The 24,089-nt window shown below is 43.1% G+C and overlaps 1 protein-coding gene across 4 annotated transcripts in view; it reads left to right on the top strand.

The window, feature by feature from the left end:
- The window catches only part of LOC149819446 (protein SWOLLEN 1-like), a 66,424-nt gene that overhangs the window by 23,866 nt on the left and 18,469 nt on the right, over positions 1-24,089 (top strand). For 3 of the 4 annotated variants that reach the window (XM_089984897.1, XM_089984896.1, XM_089984895.1), the window contains exons 2-3: positions 13,409-15,477; positions 15,700-15,969. In XM_089984897.1, coding sequence (XP_089841023.1) covers positions 13,419-15,477; positions 15,700-15,969 — 2,329 coding nt within the window. In that variant the 5' untranslated portion in view covers positions 13,409-13,418. The remainder of the gene's footprint in view (positions 1-13,408; positions 15,478-15,699; positions 15,970-24,089) is intronic. The other variant, XM_089984898.1, reaches the window with a different exon arrangement.

Genomic DNA, 24,089 nt, shown 5'->3' with positions numbered 1-24,089 from the left:
CCACCTTTTCTCAATCAAGTTTCTCAATTCATGCATTGTCCACGAACCACTCATGTGGAAGCCGTTAAAAGAATACTTAGATACCACGCTTGGATATGGTCTTCGTTATCAAAGGAATAGTGGTGAGGACATGATAACCGTGATGGCCTAGCTGATTTAAATCAACATACACCATCCTCTATATTGTTTTGTGATAATCAAAGCGCGATTAAGATCTCCCTTAATTCAGTTAAGCATGGAAGGACCAAGCATATTGAAATAGACCAACACTTTGTCAGAAGCAAGATAGAAAGTGGTGAGATCATGACTCAGTTTATTGGAACTCAGGATCAAGTGGTTGATCTATTCATGAAGGGATTAAGCAAGCAAAGATTTTGGTACTTGAAAAGCAAGTTGTCCATGGTTGAGGGAGGCTATTGAGACATGATGTTTGAGTCTGGATCCAGATCTGAATCCAGATTGACGTCCTGATGTATTTTGGTTTAATATGTATTTCGTTTACTGTTTTCAACATTGCCCCTCTTATGTAAGAAGCCTTGTATATTAACTGTTAAGATAAGTCAACTAATTAGAGTTTTATTCATGCTTAAGGTTGTTTCTTATATTTTATAAATAATAAGGGACCTAACTGTAATTTTATTCTTTTGGCTAATCTCTACTTAAACAAGAGATTAGACCTAATTTCAATGTGAAGAACGACTTTTCCTCTCTTTCTCTCTCGGTTCTCTATTGTACCAATCTACATGATATCAAAGCCGACGCTCTTGGGAACGTGACCTCTGGTTCTGCGCGCCATATCACGTGAAGGTGGATCGTGTGAAGAAAATCGCGTAAAGGTGGATCGCGTGAAGGTAGATCACGTGTAGAAGATCGGGTGTCCGTTGTTTTCTTTTGATCACATGAAGGTAGATCACGTGTTGAAGATCGGATTAGGTTCCATTGTTTTTTTTTGGTACAGATCTGATAACAGATCTGTAATCTGACAAAAGTCATGACTCAAATCTGTAAGCAGATCTACAAGTCGTGGTGAAGCCATGGGCTTTCGGTCGATCCGATTTGGTGAGTGTAGGTATGGGTGTTGTGCAGATGACATGAAGCGGGTGGCAGGCAGTATCTGTGCCTATGCTTTGGTGATGATGGAATGACAGCGTGGAGCAGACGTTGTTCTCAAAGTTTTTTTTGGCAGCGTGAATCAGACGCTGTTATCAAAGTGTTTTTTTTATCTGATACAGATCTGTAGTATGGGTCTGCGTATTGTGAAGCAGACGTTGTTATCAATTTTTTTTTTATCTGATACAGATCTGCAGTGTGGACCTGCATAGTGTGGAGCATATATTTTTTTCTCCCAATCTGATACAGATCTGGGTGTCGTGGTGAAGAAAAATCACCGTCGTCGATCTGTGTATTGTGCAGCAGCAACAGTTGTTGAGATTTCTTTTTTTTTAATCATTATGGGTGAAGCTCCCAAATCTAATTACAAGAATGAGGCTATTGGGGAATACAAAGCCTTTGCCAATCCTTTCTCATATGGCTCTTCCGTTAAATTGAACGGAACAAATTATGCAAGGTGGTCCAGGATGTTTATGATGTCGGTGTCTGGACATCGTAGAAAGCATATTTTATTGGAATCTGAGCCAAATGATAAAACTGGAAAATATAATACTTGGGAAGAAGATAATGACATTGTTATGTCATGGATCATGAATAGCATTGAACCTCATATTGCAGATGGCCTAATTTATTATAATACAGCCAAACAGATGTGGGATAATTTTCGAGATACGTATTCTCAAGAGACGAATGTGAGTCGTATTCTCCAAGTTGAATAGGAGATATATAATTTACAGCTGGGTGATCAGACCTTGGCCCGATACTATGCTTTCGTTAAGGCTGCCTTTGAGAGACTTAATACTTACAGACCTCTGTGTTGCTCAAAACAGAAGGATCATCAAGAACAGACTATGGTTGCTCGGTTGCTCACAGGCTTATCGTCAGAGTTCACAGCTGCTAAAGTCCAAATGTTGACTGAGTCTGATGTTCCTATTCTTGTTGATGCATACAATCCATTGAGCATACTTGCCATCTCTCTTCCACAATCTCAACCTGCATCTCAGTCATCTGCTTTGGTTGTTTCATCTAGTTATGGACGAGGAAATACTATGAATGTTAGAGGTAGAGGTCGTGGAAGAGGTATGGGAGGTAGAGGTAAACTCCAATGTACCTATTGTGAAAAATCAGGACATTTAGAAGATCGTTGCTAGGATAAACATGGACGGCCTGCATTTCTTCCATTGAAGCCAAATATTCCAAAAGCTAATGCTACAAAACTAGAGGTGGAGCATGAATCCAATTCTCCTAGTGAACTTATCACTCTTAGCCGTGCAGAATACGAGGAGTTGGTCTCTCATCGTCCTTCAAGTTCCTCTTCTCTTGTAGCTGGTGTGGCCTACTCTACCAGAGATCATCTTTCTCCCCATGATAGTAAGTGGATTATTGACTCTGGTGCTTCTAGACATCTATGTGAAAATTCTAAAAAAATTTCAGATCTAAAGGCTTCTAGACATCTATGTGATTATTGATGGGAGTTCCTTTTCGGTTATCGGTCAGGGAAATGTCTCTATATCCTCTTCCTTATAGTTGAAAAATGTCCTTCATGCTCCTTTATTTCCTCAAAGTTTACTGTCAGTGAGTTGCCTTACAAAAGAGCTAAATTGTAGAGTGATATTTGATCCTGGGGAAAAAGATTGGTGTAGGCTATGAAGAAAATGGAGTCTACTATCTACATCACTCTGTGGAAAACATTTATGATGCAGTCGATTCTTCCCCAAGTCTTTTTCAGTGACATCGTCGTCTCGGACATCCTTCATTGTCGAAGCTTCGTCATGTCATTCCTCAAATTCCATCTACTACATCATTCTAGTGTGAAGCATGTAAGTTGGGCAAGCATCATCGGAGTCCGTTTCCTTCTAGTCAGAGTCAGTCCAGTCATAAGGTCTTTGAACTTCTTCATGCAGATGTATGAGGTCCTAGTAAGTTTCCTACCATGACCTAATGTCGCTATTATCTTGTTATTGTCGATGATTTTTCTAAGTTGCCTTGGGTATTCTTAATAAAAGAAAAATCTAAAGTTCCTAAGATTCTAAAATCTTTGGTCATTGAAATAAAAACCCAGTTTGAGTCTGTTGTTAAGATTATTCGCACTGAAAATGCTCTTGAGTTTAAAACCACAACATTATTGCAATTTTATCGGGATCATGGAATTAAACCTCAAACCTCCTGTGCCTATACCTCTCAACAAAATGGGGTGGTTGAATGCAAACACAGGCATCTCCTTGACGTAGCACGCACCCTTATGATTCAATCCAATGTTCTTGCTTCATATTGGGGTGATGCAGTTACCACTGCCTGCTATTTGATCAGCCGCATGCCTTCATCATCTGTGGAAGATCAAATTCCTTTACAAATCTTGTATCGGAGTGCACCTCTCTTTCTTCTTTCGCCCAAGGTATTTGGGTGTGTTTGCTTTGTGCACAAACTTGGACCCGATCGTGATAAGTTAGCACCTCAAGCCACTAAGTGTATATTTATAGGATATCCAAAAAACCAAAAAGGGTATCGATGTTATGATCCAATCTCTCGTCGGGAGTATGTCAGTGCGGATGTATCCTTCTTGGAGTCCCTTCCATACTATTCTAGTACTGGTACTCGGCTGCAAGCTGATCATGATGACTCTTTTCCTCTTCCTGTTCATCCTTTTCCTTTGGAATCGATGCCCTTATTATCGAATCCAACTCCACCTACCTCACGGTTTCACAATCCTCCATTGGTGTATGTGCGTAGAGCTCCAACTCCTCTATTGCCTCCATCTACTTCTTTTCCTGAGGTAAGTACTCCTTATAGCAATAACATTCATGTTGATGATGACAGGCCAATCGCTCTGCGGAAGGAGACACAACAATGTACCTTATACCCTATATCTAAGTTTGTGTCAGATGAAAGACTCGGTAATTAGATGAAAGCTTTTATTTCAGCCTTAACTGCTGAAACTATTCCTATGAGTTATCAAAAGGCAGTTCTCGATAGCCGATGGAAGCAGGCTATGCAAGATGAAATGAATGGGACCTCGTTGATTCCCCAGAGGATGTGGACATTGTTGGACCCAAATGGGTATATACCATTAAGTATAACTCAGATGGTTCAATTGAAAGGTATAAGGCCAGGTTAGTAGCAAAAGGCTATACTCAGACATATGGGGTTGATTTCTTTGAGACTTTTTCTCCTGTAGCATGAATGGGCACCATTCGTCTTGTTCTTTCTGTAGCTGTTCACCGTGGATGAAGTTTGTGTCAGCTAGATGTAAAAAATGCATTCTTATATGGAGATTTGTCTGAGACAGTGTACATGCAACAACCTCCTGCGTTCGAGGTTGAGGGGGAGTGTCAAAAGGTGTGTAGATTAAGAAAGGCGATATATGGTTTAAAGCAAAGTCCTTGGGCATGGTTTCAAAAGTTGTTTGAGGTGATGTCAAAGTTTGGTTTTAATAGATCAGCGTCATATCACACAATATTTATTAAGAAAACTAACTCAGGCATAATAGTTATGGTGGTATATGTGGATGACATCATCCTTACAGGAGATAGCATGAATGATATTGCAGCTACAAAGGCTCATCTTCAAAAACATTTTGTTACAACAGACCTTGGTTCCCTTAGATGCTTTCTGGGCATAGAAGTAGCCAGGGGCAGTGAGGGTGTGGTTTTGTGATGCAGCTGCGTTGGAGGAGGAGGAGGAGTGAAACTAATGGCCCACCATGAATCGGTGTGGCTGAACTTCTTTATTAATTCAGAAATGTTCAATAAGAAATGGGAATATGCAATAAACAGTAAAGACACGTAAAGGAAAATAGCAATCAAATAAAGAATAGGAAAACTGCAGAAAAGAAGTCGGCTGAAGCTTTTTCAATCTTCTCCCCCTCACGCAACCCTAGACAGGGCTTCTTAAAGACTGTTTACTGGACCGAGTCATAGATCCAGATTTGGATCCGACCCACGATCCGGGTCAGTATCTCTTTGCAGCTGGTTCTGGGGTGTGCGAGCTCCACCACGCCTGACGTAGGTGCGCAGGGGTACCTCCCTGCGTCGTGGCTCCGTCCCTGCAAGTGAGTCATCTTCACGGGGTCCTTCATCTGCCCTGTGTGGTGGATCGAGTGGCACGATGGGCCCAATCGGGTCCTGCCCTGCATCATTCTCCCCTGGTTGGGAAGAAGTCGGCTCTGTCGACTTGTTGTTGTCACAGTAAGCATATAGATCAGCCACGTTGAAAATAGGGGAAATATGCCAATCATCGGGCAGCTCAAGGAGGTAAGCATTCGAACCCAATCGCTGAAGGATCCTAAAAGGGCCATACTTCTTAGGACTTAATTTGCTATAGGTGCCTACAGGAAAACGCTCTGGACGCAGATACACCCAGACGAGTTGACCGACCTCGAACTGGACATCATGACGACTCTGATCTACGAAAGCTTTGTAGGTCTCATAACTTTCAACAAGTTTGGCCCGAACTTGTCTGTGAACGTCACGCATATACTCAACGGCATCAAAGGCATCCGGAGCTGGAGCTGAGAGATCTGACACAGGGGCTAGGTCAACGACATGGGTGGGAGACCGACCATACACTACTTGGAACGGAGATTTACCAGTAGAACGGTTAATGGAGTTGTTATAGGCGAACTCGGCTTGGGGCAATACGAGATCCCAAGTTTTGACATTTTCGCCCACTAGACTCCGTAACAAATTTCCTAAGGTGCGGTTCACGACTTCGGTTTGGCCATCAGTCTGGGGATGATATGCACTACTGAACTGAAGCTTAGTTTTCAACAGGGCCCATAACGATTTCCAAAAGTGGCTCATAAAACGCGTGTCGCGATCGGAAGTGATTGTATGAGGTAGACCGTGGAAACGAGCAACATCCTTGAAATAATTTGAAGCAACTAAAGAGGCATCGGTGGTGCGCTTGCACGGAACAAAGATAGCCATTTTGGAGAACCGGTCAACAACTACTAAAATGGAATCAAAACGACGTGGTGTGTGGGGAAGGCCCACGATAAAATCCATGGATACATGCTCCCACGGTCGTTCAGGAATGGGTAACGGGGTGTACAGACCACTATTCTGACGATGACCCTTGGACACTTGACACACATGACAGCCTTGGATAAACTTGACAACATCTTTGCGCATTTTGGGCCAAAAGTATCGTTCATCTAAGAGAGCGAACGTCTTATCATGCCCGAAATGCCCTGCTAACCCTCCTTTATGTAATTCAGAAATCAACTGAAGTCTAAGGGAGAAATTGGGTACACATAATTGGTTACCACGGAAGAGGTAACCATTATGAATACAAAAACGGGGGTCGAGGTTGCGATCTGAAGAGGTGCACCCTTCCCAGACTTTGTGAAAATCAGGGTCCGTAGGGTATAACTCTTTGCATTGCTCAAAACCAACGACCTGCACCGACATAGTCATCAGAAGGCTGTTCTTCCTACTAAGAGCGTCAGCCACCTTGTTCAGGGTACCCGATTGATGCCGAAGCGAAAAGGTGTACTCTTGCAAGAAGCTGACCCACTTGGCATGACGAGCACTCAACTTTTTCTGACTGTTCAGGTACTTCAATGCCTCATGGTCCGTGTACAAGACAAATTCCTTATAAATGAGATAATACCTCCAATAACGAAGGGCTTGTACAACGACATAGAACTCAACATCGTAAGTGGAGTATTGACACTTGGCCTGAGTTAGCTTCTCGCTAAAGAAGGCGACAGGCCTACGATTCTGACTCAAGACGGCGTCAATCCCCACTTTAGAGGCATCACATTCAACCTCAAAGACTGCACTAAAATCTGGGAGGGCTAAGACAGGAGCACTGGTCATTTTGTCCTTGATGATCGTAAAGGCTTTGCTAGCCGCTGGCATCCAATGAATGCTAGTACCTTTTAGGCACTCCGTGATAGGGGCCATAAGGGTACTAAAATTTCTCACGAAACGTCGGTAAAAGGTGGCTAACCCGTGGAAACTACGAATCTCTCCTATAGTCTTTGGGGTAGGCCAATCGACAATCGCTCGGACTTTAGCAGGGTCTGCCTTGACGCCATCAGAAGACACAATAAACCCTAAGAACACGACGCAGGATGTCATAAACTCACACTTCTTGGCATTGGCATACAATTTTTCCTTTCTCAAAATATCTAAGACTTGACGCAGGTGACTCAAATGATCAGACAATGAAGAACTATAGACCAAGATGTCGTCAAAGTAGACGACAACAAACTTCCCAAGACACGGACGCAAGACTTGGGTCATCATGTTCATGAAGGTACTGGGGGCATTAGACAACCCAAACGGCATGACTAACCACTCGTACAATCCATCATGTGTCTTAAATGCCGTTTTCCACTCGTCTCCTTCGCGTATACGAATCTGATGATACCCGCTTTTTAAATCAATTTTAGAGAAAATGGAGGCACCGGATAACATATCAAACATATCATCTAAACGAGGAATGGGAAAACGGTATTTGACTGTGATGCGATTGATCACACGGCTATCGACACACATGCGCATAGACCCATCTTTCTTAGGAGTGAGTAAGGCAGGCACGGCACAATGACTAACACTCTCACGAATAAAACCTTTTTGCAGTAATTCCTGAACCTGTCTTAACAACTCAGTGTGCTCGGAGGGGTTCATGCGATACGCGGGAAGGTTGGGTAGACTCGACCCGGGCACAAAATCAATGGCATGCTGAACCACCCTTGTTGAAGGTAATCCATCAGGAAGGTCATCCGGCATAACGTCGCGGAATTCCTCGAGAAGAGGGGCAACGTCCGCGGGAATGGACACAGACGAACTCATCACTGGCTTAGCCACTAGGGCATAACAATAGCCATCCTCCTGGCAGTGGTCCAGGAAAAGCCGGTACGAGAGACCGGCGAGTCGGGGGACTCGCTCAGGTTTGTCCACTGTGGGGAAACCTGTCTCCCGGATAGGTAGAAGGACGATCTTATGGCCATTAAAGATAAAAGAGTAAGTGTTCTTGCGGCCATCGTGAGTGGTCTGACGATCAAACTGCCAGGGACGTCCCAAAAGAATGTGACACGCATGCATAGGGGCCACATCACACCACACCTCATCGTGGTAGTGTTCCCCCATGGAAAACCGGACTAGGCAACGCTGAGTGATGGGAACCTCATTTCCTTTCTTGAACCAGGCCATCTTATAGGGTTGGGACAACTTTTCGGTGTTGAGTTTCAAGGTAGACACCACACTCTCAGACACCATGTTCTCACATGCTCCGGTGTCAATGATGACATCACAAGCGTGACCCTCACAGTTGCACCGGGTCCTAAAAATGTTATTCCTTAGCCATTTCGATGGAGCCGATTCTCGGGGTGTGGTCAACACATGACGGATGGACAACAAACTTTCGACGTTGCCGTCGAACTCTATAACTCCCCTCTCATCCTCAACCTCAACTAGTGAATTGTCATCACTATCACTCTCACTTGCAGACTCGACAATCCCTTCAACCAGATGGGTGTTCTTGCTCATGGTCGGACACTTGGACGCGACATGTCCTAACTCTTGACACCTAAAACAACGAAGGGTCGACTCAATAGGTTTGGCTTTGGATCGGGTGTGAAAAGCTGGACCTGACTGGTCAGGTTTGCTAAGGTTTGTCCTAGGTTTTGAATCACTAGGGGAGCTTGCTCTCCTGGTTGGGAAACTGGGCTTGGGTCGGCTGGAGGGCTCATTACGGGTCGTCTGATATTCCTGCCTCCGCTTCAGCTTGTCCTCGATGTTCATGGCATAACTGCTGGCTTGATCTAATGTTTCGACTGTGACACAACTAAAATCATCAGAGATAGCAGGGCGGAGACCCGAAATGTAACTCGTGACCTGCTGACGAGCTGTTTCCTCGATCTGCACCTGCAGGGAAAGACGATGGAACTCTGCGGTGTACTCGGCTACAGTTTGGGAACCTTGGCGCAGGGTCAGGTATTCCTTGTAGGCTCGCTCGGCGTGATCCGAAGGCACGAACTTTGACTGCATCAGTCTTTGCATTTCCTCCCACGACTGTACGCGCTCTAATCCCTGCCGCTCCCTTGATCGTTGTAGCTCCACCCACCATGTCTGTGCTAGGCCTCTCAATCGTGTAGAAGCTAACGAGACACGACGATGTTCAGCAACTGTGTGATAATCGAAAAAGAACTGCACTGCATAAGCCCAGTCGAAAAACTGCTCCGCGTCGAATCGCCCCGCAAACTCCGGAAGATCCAATTTCACGCCATAGGTGGAGGAGTGGTCTGGTGGTCTCTGTTGTCGCGACTCCACTATTCCTGCAGGATGCTCGTTCTAGAAGATGTCGTCGTCCCATGCTGCTTCATTGCCCGTATGGCGGTATTGTTCGCCGGGATGCTGGTGCTGTCGAACTCTCCCGATGGGGGGTCGGCGGTCTGGGCGCGCCGGTTCCTTCTGACATTGCCTCGGTCGGGTTTGCCCGTGGGCGGGCACCATCTGCGGCCGGTATTGTGGTACTGGAATGACGGGAAGTCCAAGGTTCAGGGGCGGGGGGGTCGGTTGAGGTTCTGGTTCCGGACGGGTAGAATTGTTATAGTATGGTTGTGGGTTAGGAGTATGGAGTTGGGTCGGATACTGGGTTGGGTTTTGGGTCAGGTTTGGGTAAACAGGTTGGTTTGGGTATGGGTATGGGGCTTGATGGGTATATGGATGGGTTGACTCGCCCGATGGGATGTGGTTCGGGCCCACTCCTACACTAGTCGTCGGACCCAGATATGGATGGGAAGGATCGAGGTTCGAGTTTTGGGGATAATAGGCTTGGTCTGAACTCGATCCCCGATCCAAGAGATTATGGGTCTGGTTTTGACCCGGCTCAAATCCAAACTGGAGCTCCGTACGGGTCCGATATGGGTCTGGGTCGGAAAGGGGTCCATCATGGGGATAAAATCTAACGAGTTGGATCTGGTTCGGGACAGCCCGCGAACCGGACCCAACGGGGTAAGCTGGTTGAAGGGGTTCTGGCGCCAGGCCCGTTCCCTGAGACCCAACGGACGGTCCCAGTGACACGGGCCCGGGACCTGTAGTCAAGAGGGCTGGATCGGATCCCCCTGGGTTCAATCCAAACCGCAGGGGCCCCCCTGTTCCAGCGACTGCATATCCGCGCGCTAGGTCGGGGGGGTAGCCAATTGCTTCACCGGGTCGGGTCGACGGAACAGGGCCCGATGGAATACCCAGAGAACTGCTGGGGCCCTGTCGTCCCGTCCCGGCCTGTAGTACCCCCAGTGGCCACGAGCTGGGGCCTACCGATGGGCCCAGCGTAATGCTGGGGTCCCGATGGTTCGGGCTGGCCTGCGTCGTGGTCGTGGGGTGCTGGCACCCCAGAACTGGGCCCGAGGAAGGACCCAGTGGGACGCCGACTCCCTGCGGGGTCGAGTTTATTTGCGAGGCAGCCATGGTGGCTAACTGCCTTGAGTTCGGTACCCCTACAGAGGAAACGTCGCCCCTTGGAACGCCCCGAAGTTGCTGGAACGTACCCGGATTGGGAGTCTGCATCGGTGCCGTTGGGAGCGAAGGAACATGACTGTGCTGGAGTTGGGTCGACGGACAGACTGACGACAAAACAGGGTTCACGCCTGTCGCTGCGCCATCCACCCGATCTGCGCCGGCGACTGGTGGCCCGGATGCTTCAAGGGTCACCAGTCGTTCATCGAAACCATCCATTCTCTTTGATAGACTGGCAACATCCCTGCTCATCCGCAACATATTTTCTTGGATTTTTGTAAGTATACCCATCACACGCAGCATCGGATCTTCGCTGCAAGCCTCCTCACGTTCCTCGCCGCGTACCGGATCGGTCCTTGCTTCAAGAGCCATCTCGCTGGTGAAGAAAGGGTGCGGCTCTGATACCACTTTGATGCAGCTGTGTTGGAGGAGGAGTGAAACTAATGGCCCACCATGAATCGGTGTGGCTGAACTTCTTTATTAATTCAGAAATGTTCAATAAGAAATGGGAATATGCAATAAACAGTAAAGACACGTAAAGGAAAATAGCAATCAAATAAAGAATAGGAAAACTGCAGAAAAGAAGTCGGCTGAAGCTTTTTCAATTTTCTCCCCCTCACGCAACCCTAGACAGGGCTTCTTAAAGACTGTTTATTGGATCGGGTCGTGGATCCAGATTTGGATCCGACCCACGATCCGGGTCAGTATCTCTTTGCAGCTGGTTCTGGGGTGTGCGAGCTCCACCACGCCTGACGTAGGTGCGCAGGGGTACCTCCCTGCGTCGTGGCTCCGTCCCTGCAAGTGAGTCATCTTCACGGGGTCCTTCATCTGCCCTGTGTGGTGGATCGAGTGGCATGATGGGCCCAATCGGGTCCTGCCCTGCATCATTTTGTCACAACGGAAGTACGTTCTTGATTTACTAAAAGAGATAGGAATGTTGGGAGCTAAACCAACAAATATTCCCATGGATAACAAAGTTCATTTGTTTGATGAGGGGTCAAAACCTGTTGATAGCAAGAGCTATCGCTCATTGGTAGGAAAGTTACTATATGTGACTAGACCTGATATTGCTCTGGCTGTAAGCAAGGTTAGCTAATTCATGGACAAACCGACTGAGGTACACTGGAATGCTATAATGATGATACTTAGGTATTTAAAATCCTCTCCTGGAAAAGGGTTGTTATTCAAGAAAGGAGGCACTCTGGAGGTAGTTGCTTATTCTGATGCTGATTATGCTGGGTCTGTAGAGGATAGGAAATCTACCACAGGATTCTGTGTATTTGTGGGAGGTAATTTAATCTCTTGGAGAAGAAAAAAGTAAACTGTTGTTGCTAGGTCAAGTGTTGAATAAGATTATAGAGCTATGGCCCAAACAACAGTTGAATTAATGTGGGTTCGAACAGTGCTGACTGATCTTCAAGTGAAGGTTTTATTTCCTATGGTGATGATGTGTGACAACAAGGCAGCTACATATATAGCCAATAATCCGGTATTTCATGAGAGGACAAAACATATTGAAGTTGACTATCACTACATACGAGATATGGTTCAAGCTGGACATATCTCTACCAAGCATGTAATCTCTGAGGATCAAGTTTCAGATATTTTTACAAAGCCTCTTGCCAGGCCCAGTTTCTCAAACTGTTGCGGCAAGCTGAGCATGATTGATATCCATGCTCCAACTTGAGGGGGAGTGTTTAGATAAGTCGACTAATTAGAGTTTTATTCATGCTTAAGGTTGTTTCTTATATTTTATAAATAATAAGGGACCTAACTATAATTTTATTCTTTTGGCTAATCTCTACTTAAACAGGAGATTAGACCTAATTTCAATGTTAAGAACAACTTTTCCTCTCTCTCTCTCTCTCTCTCTCTCTCTCTCTCTCTCTCTGTTCTCTACTGTACCAATCTACATTAACCTCAAGGATATTATTGGAAAGAGGTCAATACTTAAAGGAACCCACGACCCACAATGGGATTTGCATGGAGTTTTGTGCTGCAGCCCTATTTTCTCCTAACTCTCTTCTTCCTTCTCTTGATTTTGGGTGACACATCCCTGATTTACAAACCTAAGTGGGTACTGTGGGAGCTACCTTTTTGGTACTTCAGGGGTCGATGGAAAATATTTCTCCAATAGCAATTCTCTCATTCAACATATTTTGATAGGGCCAGCCTCTCCTTTGGTATTTCAAATAAAACTAGATGATAGAGGAGCATAGATGTTGCTGTTGCTAGTTAGAGATCTCAATTATAGTATTTGGGGTTGCACTGCACATCATCTTGAGCAATTTGGTTGTTAATTTTGCTTACAGAACGTGCTGAAAATACATAGAGGAAGATAATTTGCAGAAGTATGAGTATTATGCTGCTTGCTATACATACAGTTGCGCTTCCCCTGATCTCTCACTCTCAGAATTCCTTCCATATATTCAGTAAAGAATATCTACTCTGAGGGAAGGACTATTAGGTTGAGTGCCTCCGTTGTCCTTTAGGTCTTATTGCATTTCATATTATAGTGGCTTGAAGATAATTATAGGCCATGTATTGCAACACGTCTTTCTGTTCGTACATATTTTATATTGTGGACCTCTTTTGGCTTTCATTGTATGTATTTGGAGAATATTCTATGTGGTTGCATCTTCTGGCAGAGGCGTTTTCTAAATCTTCAATGTCTTGCCTTCTGATAGTATTTGTTAATCTTGCAGCAGTGGCACCATTAACCTATGAGCTGCTGTGCCAATTTTTTTTGTATATTAATTTTTATTTTAAATACAAAAAATTGCATGGTCTATATGAGATGTGATCATGTTTGCGACCTTTGAAAATTGTAGGGACACGCTCATGGATTTTGATGAGAATGAATATGCACCCCAAAACACTCAATTAGTCAGCGAAGATAACACTAAATTTCCTCCAGGGTTACGTTCTTATGCACCTCCTAAATTTGACCTAGATGAACACCTTCAAGTCCATTTGAGGTTTGATAATTTAGGAGAAACAGAAATATTACTTGACCTTCCAAATCAGACAGAAGACCACTGGATTGAGGAATATTCAAGAGAAGATAACAATATTCTGGTGCTTGATCCAGTTTCTCAAAGCATAGACTTTGGTGTGAGCCCTGAAGAATCTTGCAGCATTTCAAGGAACAACAATGTTTGGTCTGAGGCTGCTTCATCTGAATCTGTTGAAATGCTACTGAATTCTGTTGGGCAGGATGAGATGACCACTGAAAAAGGCGATGCTGCAAAATCAGATGCCTGTGCTACACTTGATAAGTTTAACAAACAAATGGATCTAGGGCTTTTTCAAGATAATTCCTCTTCTAACGTAAGAGATTCTTCTCATGATGATCCTATAGTATTGCCTGATAGTTGTCTAATAAATTCATCTTCGTTAGAAAAATATGCTTTAAAGGATATGCCCCATATTGAAAGTATGCCTGAATGTCATACCAGTAATCATCATGAACATCAAAGAGGTCAAGATCTGACAACAAATGACTTGCATGAGAGAGAAGCAAGTAGGCCTAGCAGTTCATCACATAAACACTCAATCATTGTTGAATCTTTTCAAGATACCAAAACTGACTTTCTATTAGATGATAAAAAGTGCCCTGAAGGTATGGATGTAAAAGGTTTAGGCCCTCAACAAGCAGAGAACAGCTTTTTCATAGAAGGCCCATTACATGGTGAATCAGTGGAAGAAGATGCAAGGGATTGTGTCTCTACAATTTCAAATGAGGGGTCCTCTGAAAAGCTTGTCAGCAGACAAACAGATTCTGCAACCATGCAACCTGATACAAGTCCAAAGCTACCGATTGCTGAAAAGGCAACCCTTCCTATAAGAGAAGCAAGCAACAAGGTTTTATGTCAGGGGCCACAAGGGACTGTAAATGCAGATGGTGCTAATGCTATTAGTGACCAAATTCCTAGAATACATGCAGAGATGAATAACCACCCTATGGAGGATGAATTTGTGGACAGAAAAGGCAATCAGGTTGGTGAAGCACATTTGGTTGAAGATAGTAGTGGAGTTGCAAGAAACCCTGGTATGGTGCAAAAAGTATCTGCTTCTGGCGTTCCTGACTTCTCAGAGTCCATTGACGTCAGTTGCACAAAGGTCAACACAACAAATACCGAAGTAATTCCAAATCCATGTTCTACAATTTTACAGAAGGAAGTTGCTGATAAACCAGTAAACAACATTAAGGTGAATCCTTCTATAGTTAATGATATCTCAGAAAGTCTAGTTGGACATTGTCAAGGATCACCTAACCTAAAAGATCATAGTGTAACAGATTTCCATTCCGTAGAATCTTTCTCTGAAGATGCTTCACAACAATCATATGGCAATAAGATGCCTGATTGTGCGCCTGTTTTAGATAAGAAAAAGATTGATTCATCGAGCTTAGATGCATCCAAAGCTGGTGATATTTCTGATCTTGGAAATATGGTTGTTAATCCTTCTCCGGATCTTGCTAAGAAAGGTACAGGGCAACCTAAGATGGTTGTGCAGGATGCTCAAACTTCTGATAAGTTGGTATCTAAAACTGAAAGCATGTCCTCTTCAGGCTTAAGTGTAGTTGTGGATCGAGCTAAACCTGGACCAGGTGGTGCTGTTTCAGGGCATGCTTCTGGTGTTGTAGCTTCTGGCAGCTTGGAGGGGGCTGTTCACCATGCTACCGATGATTACATTTTATCTGATAAAGAGAATACTCAACAAACAGAAGGGACATCATATGTGCCTGGATCAGGAGAAACAGACAACCAAGATCATTGGAACTCTATGAAGAAGGATTCTTTTGTTTATTCTGCTTCATATGTTGAACAAAGTGATTCATCTGCAGTGACTGAAGTTTCCTTGACAAAATTTGAATTATCAGCATTGCCTGTTACAGGTAATTAGTTGAGTTAAGCTGATTCAAGGTTCTGAGTCTTTGCATTCATTCTTTCATGCCTTTTGTTCTTAGGTAATGATAATTGTTGTCTCCACAATCTCTATGATTAGTTTGTAGCTGCATGATCTCAAAAGTTGTAAGAGGAATAACACGTGGAATATGATCCTGGTACTTCTTGTGCATGACAATGCATAGCCTTTTAGGATGGTTGTTGTTTTGCAGATAAACCAAATGGACAAGATGAACAGCTCTTGCAACCTATTGTTCCTGCTGTGAGATCCATGTCTAGTATGTATAAAAGCAAAGATCAGACATCGGCAGTTGGCATTGTATCATCAGAAGAAAAGGCCTGTCAAAATCATTCTCCTAGCATAAACACTGTGACATATTCAATTGCCTGCCCATCTGCTATGACATTGACAAACCCTTCAGATTCAGATTTTAAAAAAGCTTCTTCTGATACTATGAATCCCACACCAGCACCAAATTCAGGTATAGTTTTCTTCTTTTGGAGCTAATATGAACACCTTTCTTATGTTTGCTGAAGTTGTTTTCAAGTTGTGGACTCTAGAAACTGTTCTTTTCTTTTTTTCTTTTAATTGTCATAAGTTACTAACTAAATGACCTGGGAGGTGGTGGTGTTTTGACTATTATGTGATTTGATGTTGGTTTTCTTAACTTGCATATCTTTGCTTTAATCAGTTTTTTATTAGTATCTGTCTGGATTTGTTCTTTGGGACGTGCCAGATCAACCGAACATCCAAATGGATATAAGACCAGTGTTTTTTCATGTGTAGTTTTAACTTTGATGAAGTTAACTTTGGTAGAAACGGGTAGCATCTGGATTACACATGTGCATTGATGCAGTGAGGGAACCGAGGTTTTCGCTTAATGGTTGTCAACATTGTCGCTCTTTGAAACGAGGAAATCAATGCTGCCACGCTATGGACTAACGTTGATGCTGGTCTTCCAATGCACAGCCAGTCGAGCAGCCACGAATATTCAAAGGAAACGTGAACCCAGAAAATCGGATCGATTGATCCGATCAATAATTTATTATTGATTGAGAAAGACTACAATGAATCAAGGCAACTTGCAAAAAAGACTGAAAACTGCTGTAACAACTGGCAACAAAACAAAAGAACATAAATGCAGATATCCAAAAGGCTGCGGTAGGCTGAACGTGACAGTAAGAAAACGCAGAGAAAGAAAAGTATTCCCCACTGCTGAAAAACTGACGTGACAGAGAAATAACAAATTAAAGAAACGGAAGGAAAGTAAAGGCTGCTGCAGAACGTGACAGCGAAAGGAACCTCGGAGTAAAACAAAATCAGTCCCCTTCACGCAACCCTAAACAGGGTATTAATAGGTTGCTAACGGATCTGGATCTTGGGTCCAATCCCTGGACCTGAGACAAACTTGATGCTGCTGACGTGCTGGAATGCCGTTGACGTGCGTGTGCATGCTGCAGACCTTCACTCGTGGTCAAATCCATCATCTGGGTCCGATCGTCCATCCCACTGGCGTCGGCCTGGGTCACACTGTAGGGGTCCGGCCTGGTCCTGCTCTGCATCATTCTCCCCTGGTTGGGAAGAAGTCGGCTCTGACGATTTATTGTCACCACAGTAGGCATATAGATCAGACACATTGAAGATAGGCAACATGTGTCAATCTTGAAGATGAGCTCAAGAACGGCACATGGAATGCCGAAACTCAGGTGAGGAAGTATAGTCCCACCACTATGCCTTGCATTGCTGGTCACAAGCACGACAGACGCCACAACCTTCTGAAGTTGAAATAAAGAGGGATTGGCTGCAATAGAAACACCGGGTGATAACATGAAGGAGTCGTTGGGAATAGCTGCTAGGTGTTCACTATGTGAAACGATGTTCCTGGACGACTCCAAATCGAAGCCTGTAGATTGGTTTTGATGTTATTTTACTTATTAATCAATTAAACTAGTAATTAAGTCATTCTACAAACCTTTATATGTTTAAATGACAATTTATATATTGTCTTTGTTTTAAAATCAAAAGTTAACAAAAACCGGTCCGAGTCATCGAGTTGACCCGCCGAGTCACGAGTCGAGTTCCGAGTCACGGGTTTTAAAACCTTGCATTATACCACTTCCTTCTTGGATCTTTTTCTCCTCTGGCCGGTGGGCTGTAGATGTTGACAGTAATATTACCTTCAATAAGCCTCGAAAACTGAGATCCTTCTTCCTTAATCTGCATATGGAGTGCTATGAATCCAGTCCATGGCCATGTGATACCAGAGTGGCTGAAGTGGATGCTTAACAAGTTGCCGACTTCATCAGATGGATGCCAAACCGCCAATCACACCCAACCCGTTAAGAATAGTGGCATTGAGTATAACGGGCATCGCTCCAGCATAGAGTGGCTGACGACAGAAAGGCCAAGAACATGGGCAGTCGGTGTAGTCAAGAATGTTTGGGAAGATACTGGCATGAGGATGGTAGTTTCTCATAATCTCATATGATTCCAGGAGGTCAAGTCTATCAGCACCCAGTAGACAAACCACACCAGCAACTACTGGACTTGCAACACTGGTGCCTGAAAGGCTCTTGCAACCTGTGCTAATCTTAGAGCCCACAATTTCTCGTCCATATGCAACAATATCTGGTTTTACATGCCTATAACCATGTGGAATCTCCCAGGTACTCATTGTTGGAAAGTGAGGATCTCCACATTCACCTGTGCAGGAAATAGAAAAACGAGAAGAAGAAGAGGCTGCAAAACTCGTCTTTTGACTCCAGCGTCTTTTCATTCTATAAGAGGTTTAATATATAACTATTACATAACCTTTTTAGGGTACTAAAATACCCTCTAATAATATACGAATTTACAACAGACATCCATCACTTTGGATCTGGATCCGATCCATTACAGAAATCGGGTCCAGACCTGACTTAAATTAGAGAACCAAAAACGACTTCTTTTCAGCCTCCCTCAAGTTGTGCATGGTCCTGGACCATGAACAACTTGCCTTTTAGAAACCAGAATTTGTCTTTCGTCAGTCAACTTGCCCTTCAGTTCGCACAAACACAGGTTCAATCTCTTTCTCTTCAACCTTCTTTCTGACGAAATGTTGATCAATCTCAATATGTTTTGCTCGACTGTGATAGATGGGGTTAAAGGACATATTGATGGCACTTTGATTATCACACAACAGGAGTGAATGAACAATCGGTTCTCCCATCTCTGTTAAGAGATGTCTTATCCACGTAGGCTCAGCAGTCGCAGCAGCCATCGATCTGTACTCAGCCTTTGTACTTGACGTAGCGACTACCTTTTGCTTTCTACTACTACAAGAGACCATGTTGGATCCAATGAAACTACAATAACCAGATACAGACCGTCGTTCATCTAGGTCACCCGCCCAATCAGCATCAACATATATAATGATTTCATGACCACCTTTATTTAATTCACTTTTCCTGTACACCAGCCCATCACCAACTGTACCCTTTAGATAACGAAGTATTCGCTTAACTGCCTCCATGTGCGATGTATGAGGTTCATGCATAAACTGAGATACTTGATTTACCGAATAGACTATGTCAGGTCTGGTAAAGGTCAGATATTGTAACATGCCCACGATGCTGCGATATCTAGTTGGATCCTTATATAGATCTCCTTCTTTGGAACTCAATTTTTGATGGACGATGCTTGGAGTTGCCAATGGCTTATAATCTTTCATGCCTGCTCTACTAAGAATATCCTTTGTGTATTTGTGTTGAGTAAGAGTAAGTGTATCACACGTTTTATCAACTTCTACTCCAAGAAAATATCGCAGATCACCGAGATCTTTCATTTTGAATCTCTGATTTAATATATTCTTTACCTCCTCAATATAGTTTATGTAGTTCCCTGTGATGATAATATCATTGACGTATATTAGCAGAAGAGTGGTTACATCTCGTTCATTGTAGATGAATAATGAGTGATCTAGAAGAGACCGAGAGAAACCGTGCTTCTGTATTTCCAACGAAAAACTCTCGAACCAGGATCGAGAAGCTTGCTTCAATCCATATAAAGCTCTTTTCAACTTGCATACATAATGATTGGCATCTCGTTCTGCATACCCGATGGGTTGTTCCATATATACGTCCTCTTTTAGGTCCCCATGTAAAAACGCATTTTTAACATCTAACTGGCTCAACGTCCATCCATGTTCAATGGCAAGACCCAATACAATACGAATGGTTCCCATCTTAACAACAGGGTTGAAGGTTTCATCAAAATCTTGTCCTTGTTCTTGTGTGAACCCTTTGGCTACAAGTCTAGCTTTATACCTTTCAATGCTCCCATCTGGTTTATATTTTATCTTGTATACCTATCTCGACCCAACTACATTCCTGTCAAGTGGTCTAGGCACAATTTCCCAGGTACCACATTTATGTAAAGCTTCCATCTCTTCATTCATTGCTTCGATCCATCTCCTAGAGTTGGCAGCTTGATAAAAAGTGAGAGGCTCATCCTCTTTATTTATGGATGTTAGGAACAGTTGAAAATCCAATGAATTTTTTTTATAACTAACCCACCTGTCAAGCTGATGTCGGGCCCGCGTGGATCTTTTGAAGTTGTCCAACATATGTGGAGCGGAAGTAGAAGGACCAGAATCATTATCACGAGAAGTGGATGAGGGCTCTTGCTCGTCGGGTGTATACAATACCTTTATACTTTACTGGCTCCAAGTTTTGTTTGGTAACCTCTTCTGTTTGGGATATATTTGATGACTCCTGACATATTTCCTTCTGGCTGCAATCTGCAGGACAATCTTCTCTAGCATTAGAGAAGAGTTTTGAATTTAACCATGGATCGTACACCTCAACACTTGGACCTGAACTAGCAATATGAGAACTTGGATCAACAGGCTGATTGTCAAAGTTCATCTCGTCAAAAACGACATTCCTCGATATTTTGACGCCTTTGCTCAATGGATCATAACACCTATACCCCTTATAGTCTTCAGCATATCCCACGAACCTTAGTCTTCAGCATATCCCACGAACCTGCATTTCAATGCTTTATCCTGAAACTTATTTCTCAATGAGTTATCAACGTGAACATAGCAAACACATCCAAACACACGTAATTCATGATAGTCAGGATGTATTCCAAATAAAGAGAAAAAATGAGACTTATTTTCCAAAATGGTCATGGGCAATCGATTTATCACATGAACTGTGGAGTGGAAAGCTTCTGTCCATAGAGTGATAGGTAAATTAGTTTCGTGCATCATGCTCATTGCACTCTCAACAATATGTCGATGCTTTCTCTCTGCAATTCCATTCTGTTGAGGTGTATGTGGGCAAGACACTCTTCTCTTTATCCCATTATGTTGAAGGAAACTAACAAAATCATTGGAAGAGAATTTCCCTCCTCCATCGCATTGGAAATTGAGTATATTGGTAGAGAAATGATTTTTGACAAAGGAATGAAAATTTTGGAACAATCCAAAAACTTCTGATTTATGTTTCATGAAGAATATCCAAGTATAGCGGGAATAACTATCAATGAAAATGAGATAATATTTGCTACCAGAAACAGAAGCAAATGGGGCAGGGCCCCAAACATCAGAACATATGGTCTTAAAAGGCCTTGAAGCTCTCTTATTAATTAAATTGAAAGACAAAACATGACTCTTACATAAATGACAACTAGGACATTTTATTTCACTGGCTTCTGAACCCAGACTGGACTTAGGAATGAAATTATTTGAGACAAGTTTTTCAATAAAATGACGACCACAATGACCCAAACGACTATGCCAAAGAGTTGGCTTATTACATTCAGATATGGCACACACATATTTAGAAGGAACAAAAGACGAATATTGAGGCTTCAAGGATGAATCAACAGAATGAACATCGAAGGAAGGATCTTCTTGGAAGATGTACATGTTGCCTCGTCTTTTTCCTTCAGCGAATGTCTCCCTCGTGCGAAGATCCTTGACATAAACAGAAGAGGGAGTAAATTCAACTGAGGCATTAACATCATCAACAAGTTTTAAGACAAAAACAATGTTCTTCTGGATATTAGGAGCATGAATAACATTTGAAAGATTAAGAGAAGACTTGGACATGGGTATAATGACATTTCCAATATGCGAGATGGAGTGATGAGAACCATCTCTTGTGACTATGCTACTCTTACCAACATAAGGGTTAAGATTCAAGAGTTTACCCGCATCACCTGAGACGTATGTCGCTGCTCCGGAATCGATGTATCAAATGCCTTTATCATTTTGTTTCATATTTAAGCCTGTTAAGGCTGCCAATAACAACTCTTTTACTTCTCCATCCTTCTTAGCCTCTGTTTGTGGAGTTTTTCTCTTATTTTGAGGATTGAACCAACAATTTGCCTTAATATGTCATTTCTTATTGCATAGGAAGCATGTAGGAATAGGCCTTTGTTCCTGTATATTGGGCGTTGGAAGGATACCACGACCACTAAAGACATTTCTCCCTTGTCCTCCCTTTCCTCGAAAAGAATTTCCTCCTCTGCCTCTGCCATAAGTCAGTCCCGTGGCTAGCACATCTTGAGTTCCTGAATGAACATGGGTGTCCTCAGAGAACCCTTTTAGGGTCATTTCATACTGCAATAGTTTTGCACGAAGATCTTCAAATTTTGGAAGTTCCGGGAGACACAAAAAAGATGTCACCAGAACATGATAGTCCGGCCCTAATCCACTCAAGGTCTGCTGCACTTTGTCTTTATCACTGACGAGACATCCCACAATAGCCAGCTGATCTGTAATGCCTTTCATTTTATTTAGGTACTCCATAATAGACATCGAATCTTTCTTCAACATTTGAAATTCTCGTTTGAGAAACACAATTCTTGCTTCAGAGATCTGTGAATATGTCTGAACTAACTTGTCCCACAACTCTTTGGCTGAACAATCATCGGGAATGGCAACAAGAACTTCCTGTGAGAGTGTTGATGTGATGTATGCCACTAATGCTTGATCTCTTTTCATCCAAGCGACATAATCTGGATTTTTGAGAAGAACGATGGATTGTGCCTCTTTATTGCCTGTCTTTTCCTGCGAGGTGAATTCTGGAGGGATAGACCGATCCATCCAGGTGACCAGAGAGATCCTGACTCCTTATAAAAGGAAGGATTTGCCTTTTCCAAGTCAAGAAGTTGGAATTATTCAGCTTTTCAGAGACCAATTGGCTAAGGAAGTTGGAGGAAAGGCCTGACTGTGGGAAGGTTGAGTCCATTGGTAAAGAAAATGAAAAGAAGAGTCTGAATCAAACAGAAATTCAGTCACCCGAGTATCCTGCCTTTTTTTTTTTTTAAACAGACTTATTATACTCGGGTATGACCAGATAGGTAACTGATTTAAACAGTTTTAGAGACACGACCTGAAAATCGCACAGAGGAATATGAAAAAGTGAAACAGAATATTGCAAACTGTGGCAGCACAATATCGATCTTTGTATCTATAGTATCCAGACTTAAAACATTTCAATAATGAATATCAAAACATGGAAGTAGTTTCAGATTTGATAAACATGAAACAGGACAATTAATAATTCAAAAAAAAGGAAAGAAACATCACAAGTATTAATCTTAACGACTGAATATGCAGATTTAAGTGAACACCTCTGGAATCAGTTAACTGATTATAGGGGAATCAGTTCTGAAAAAAATAATCACGCATCGACAAAACAGAAAAGAAGATAAGAGAACATGCGTTGAGAAGTTACCAGATCTGAAAAGAGGTTACCAGATCTGAAGATGATCACACATCGACAAAACAAAAAAGAAGATTTAAAAAGGAGAAGAAGACATAACCATTAACTGGGTTACCAGATTTGAAAGGAAGGAGGAGACGTACCCAGAGGTCGGGTTACCAGATCTGAAAGGGTTCTTACCAGGGCCGAAGTAGAATAGGGAAGAAAGGAAGAAATCACACGCAGAGTTCACGCAGAGTTGGAGTTGGATAGGGGCGATCTTTCTGGAAGGCAATCTCAGGCCCAACATTCAATGCTGCTCTGATACCATGTTGGGAAGTGAGGATCTCCACATTCACCTGTGCAGGAAATAGAAAAACGAGAAGAAGAGGCTGCAAAACTCGTCTTTTGACTCCAGCGTCTTTTCGTTCTATAAGAGGTTTAATATATAACTATTACATAACCTTTTTAGAGTACTAAAATACCCTTTAATAATATACGAATTTACAACAGACATCCATCACTTTGGATCTGGATCCGATCCATTACAGAAATCAGGTCCAGACCCGACCTAAATTAGAGAACCAAAAACGACTTCTTTTCACTCATGCCATGTGAAGAAAAAGAAGCTATATGATCATCATAATCAGTGCCACCAACACCAAGAACATCATTTTGATCGGCTGGATTGTTCAATGTTCCGTAAAGAGGCCCGTCATTTTCAATTGCCGAAACCATAATAATATTATTTGCAGTCAGCTCCCAAACCGTCTGCTGGATGATCGTGCGGCCGACATCCCTGTGCAGGCCTGCCTCAATGCCATCTGGTTGCACGGTAGCTTGTCGGACGTTCGGTTGGACTCGTTCGATCGTCATCGCACCCGTGAGACCAGAAGCATCGGCG

This window comes from Nuphar pumila, chromosome 13, assembly GCF_984573655.1.
Source record: "Nuphar pumila chromosome 13, dmNupPumi1.hap1.1, whole genome shotgun sequence".
Classification (NCBI taxonomy): Eukaryota; Viridiplantae; Streptophyta; class Magnoliopsida; order Nymphaeales; family Nymphaeaceae; genus Nuphar; species Nuphar pumila.
The sequence above is the reverse complement of the archived record's forward strand: the minus strand, read 5'-3'. Positions and strand labels throughout refer to the sequence as shown.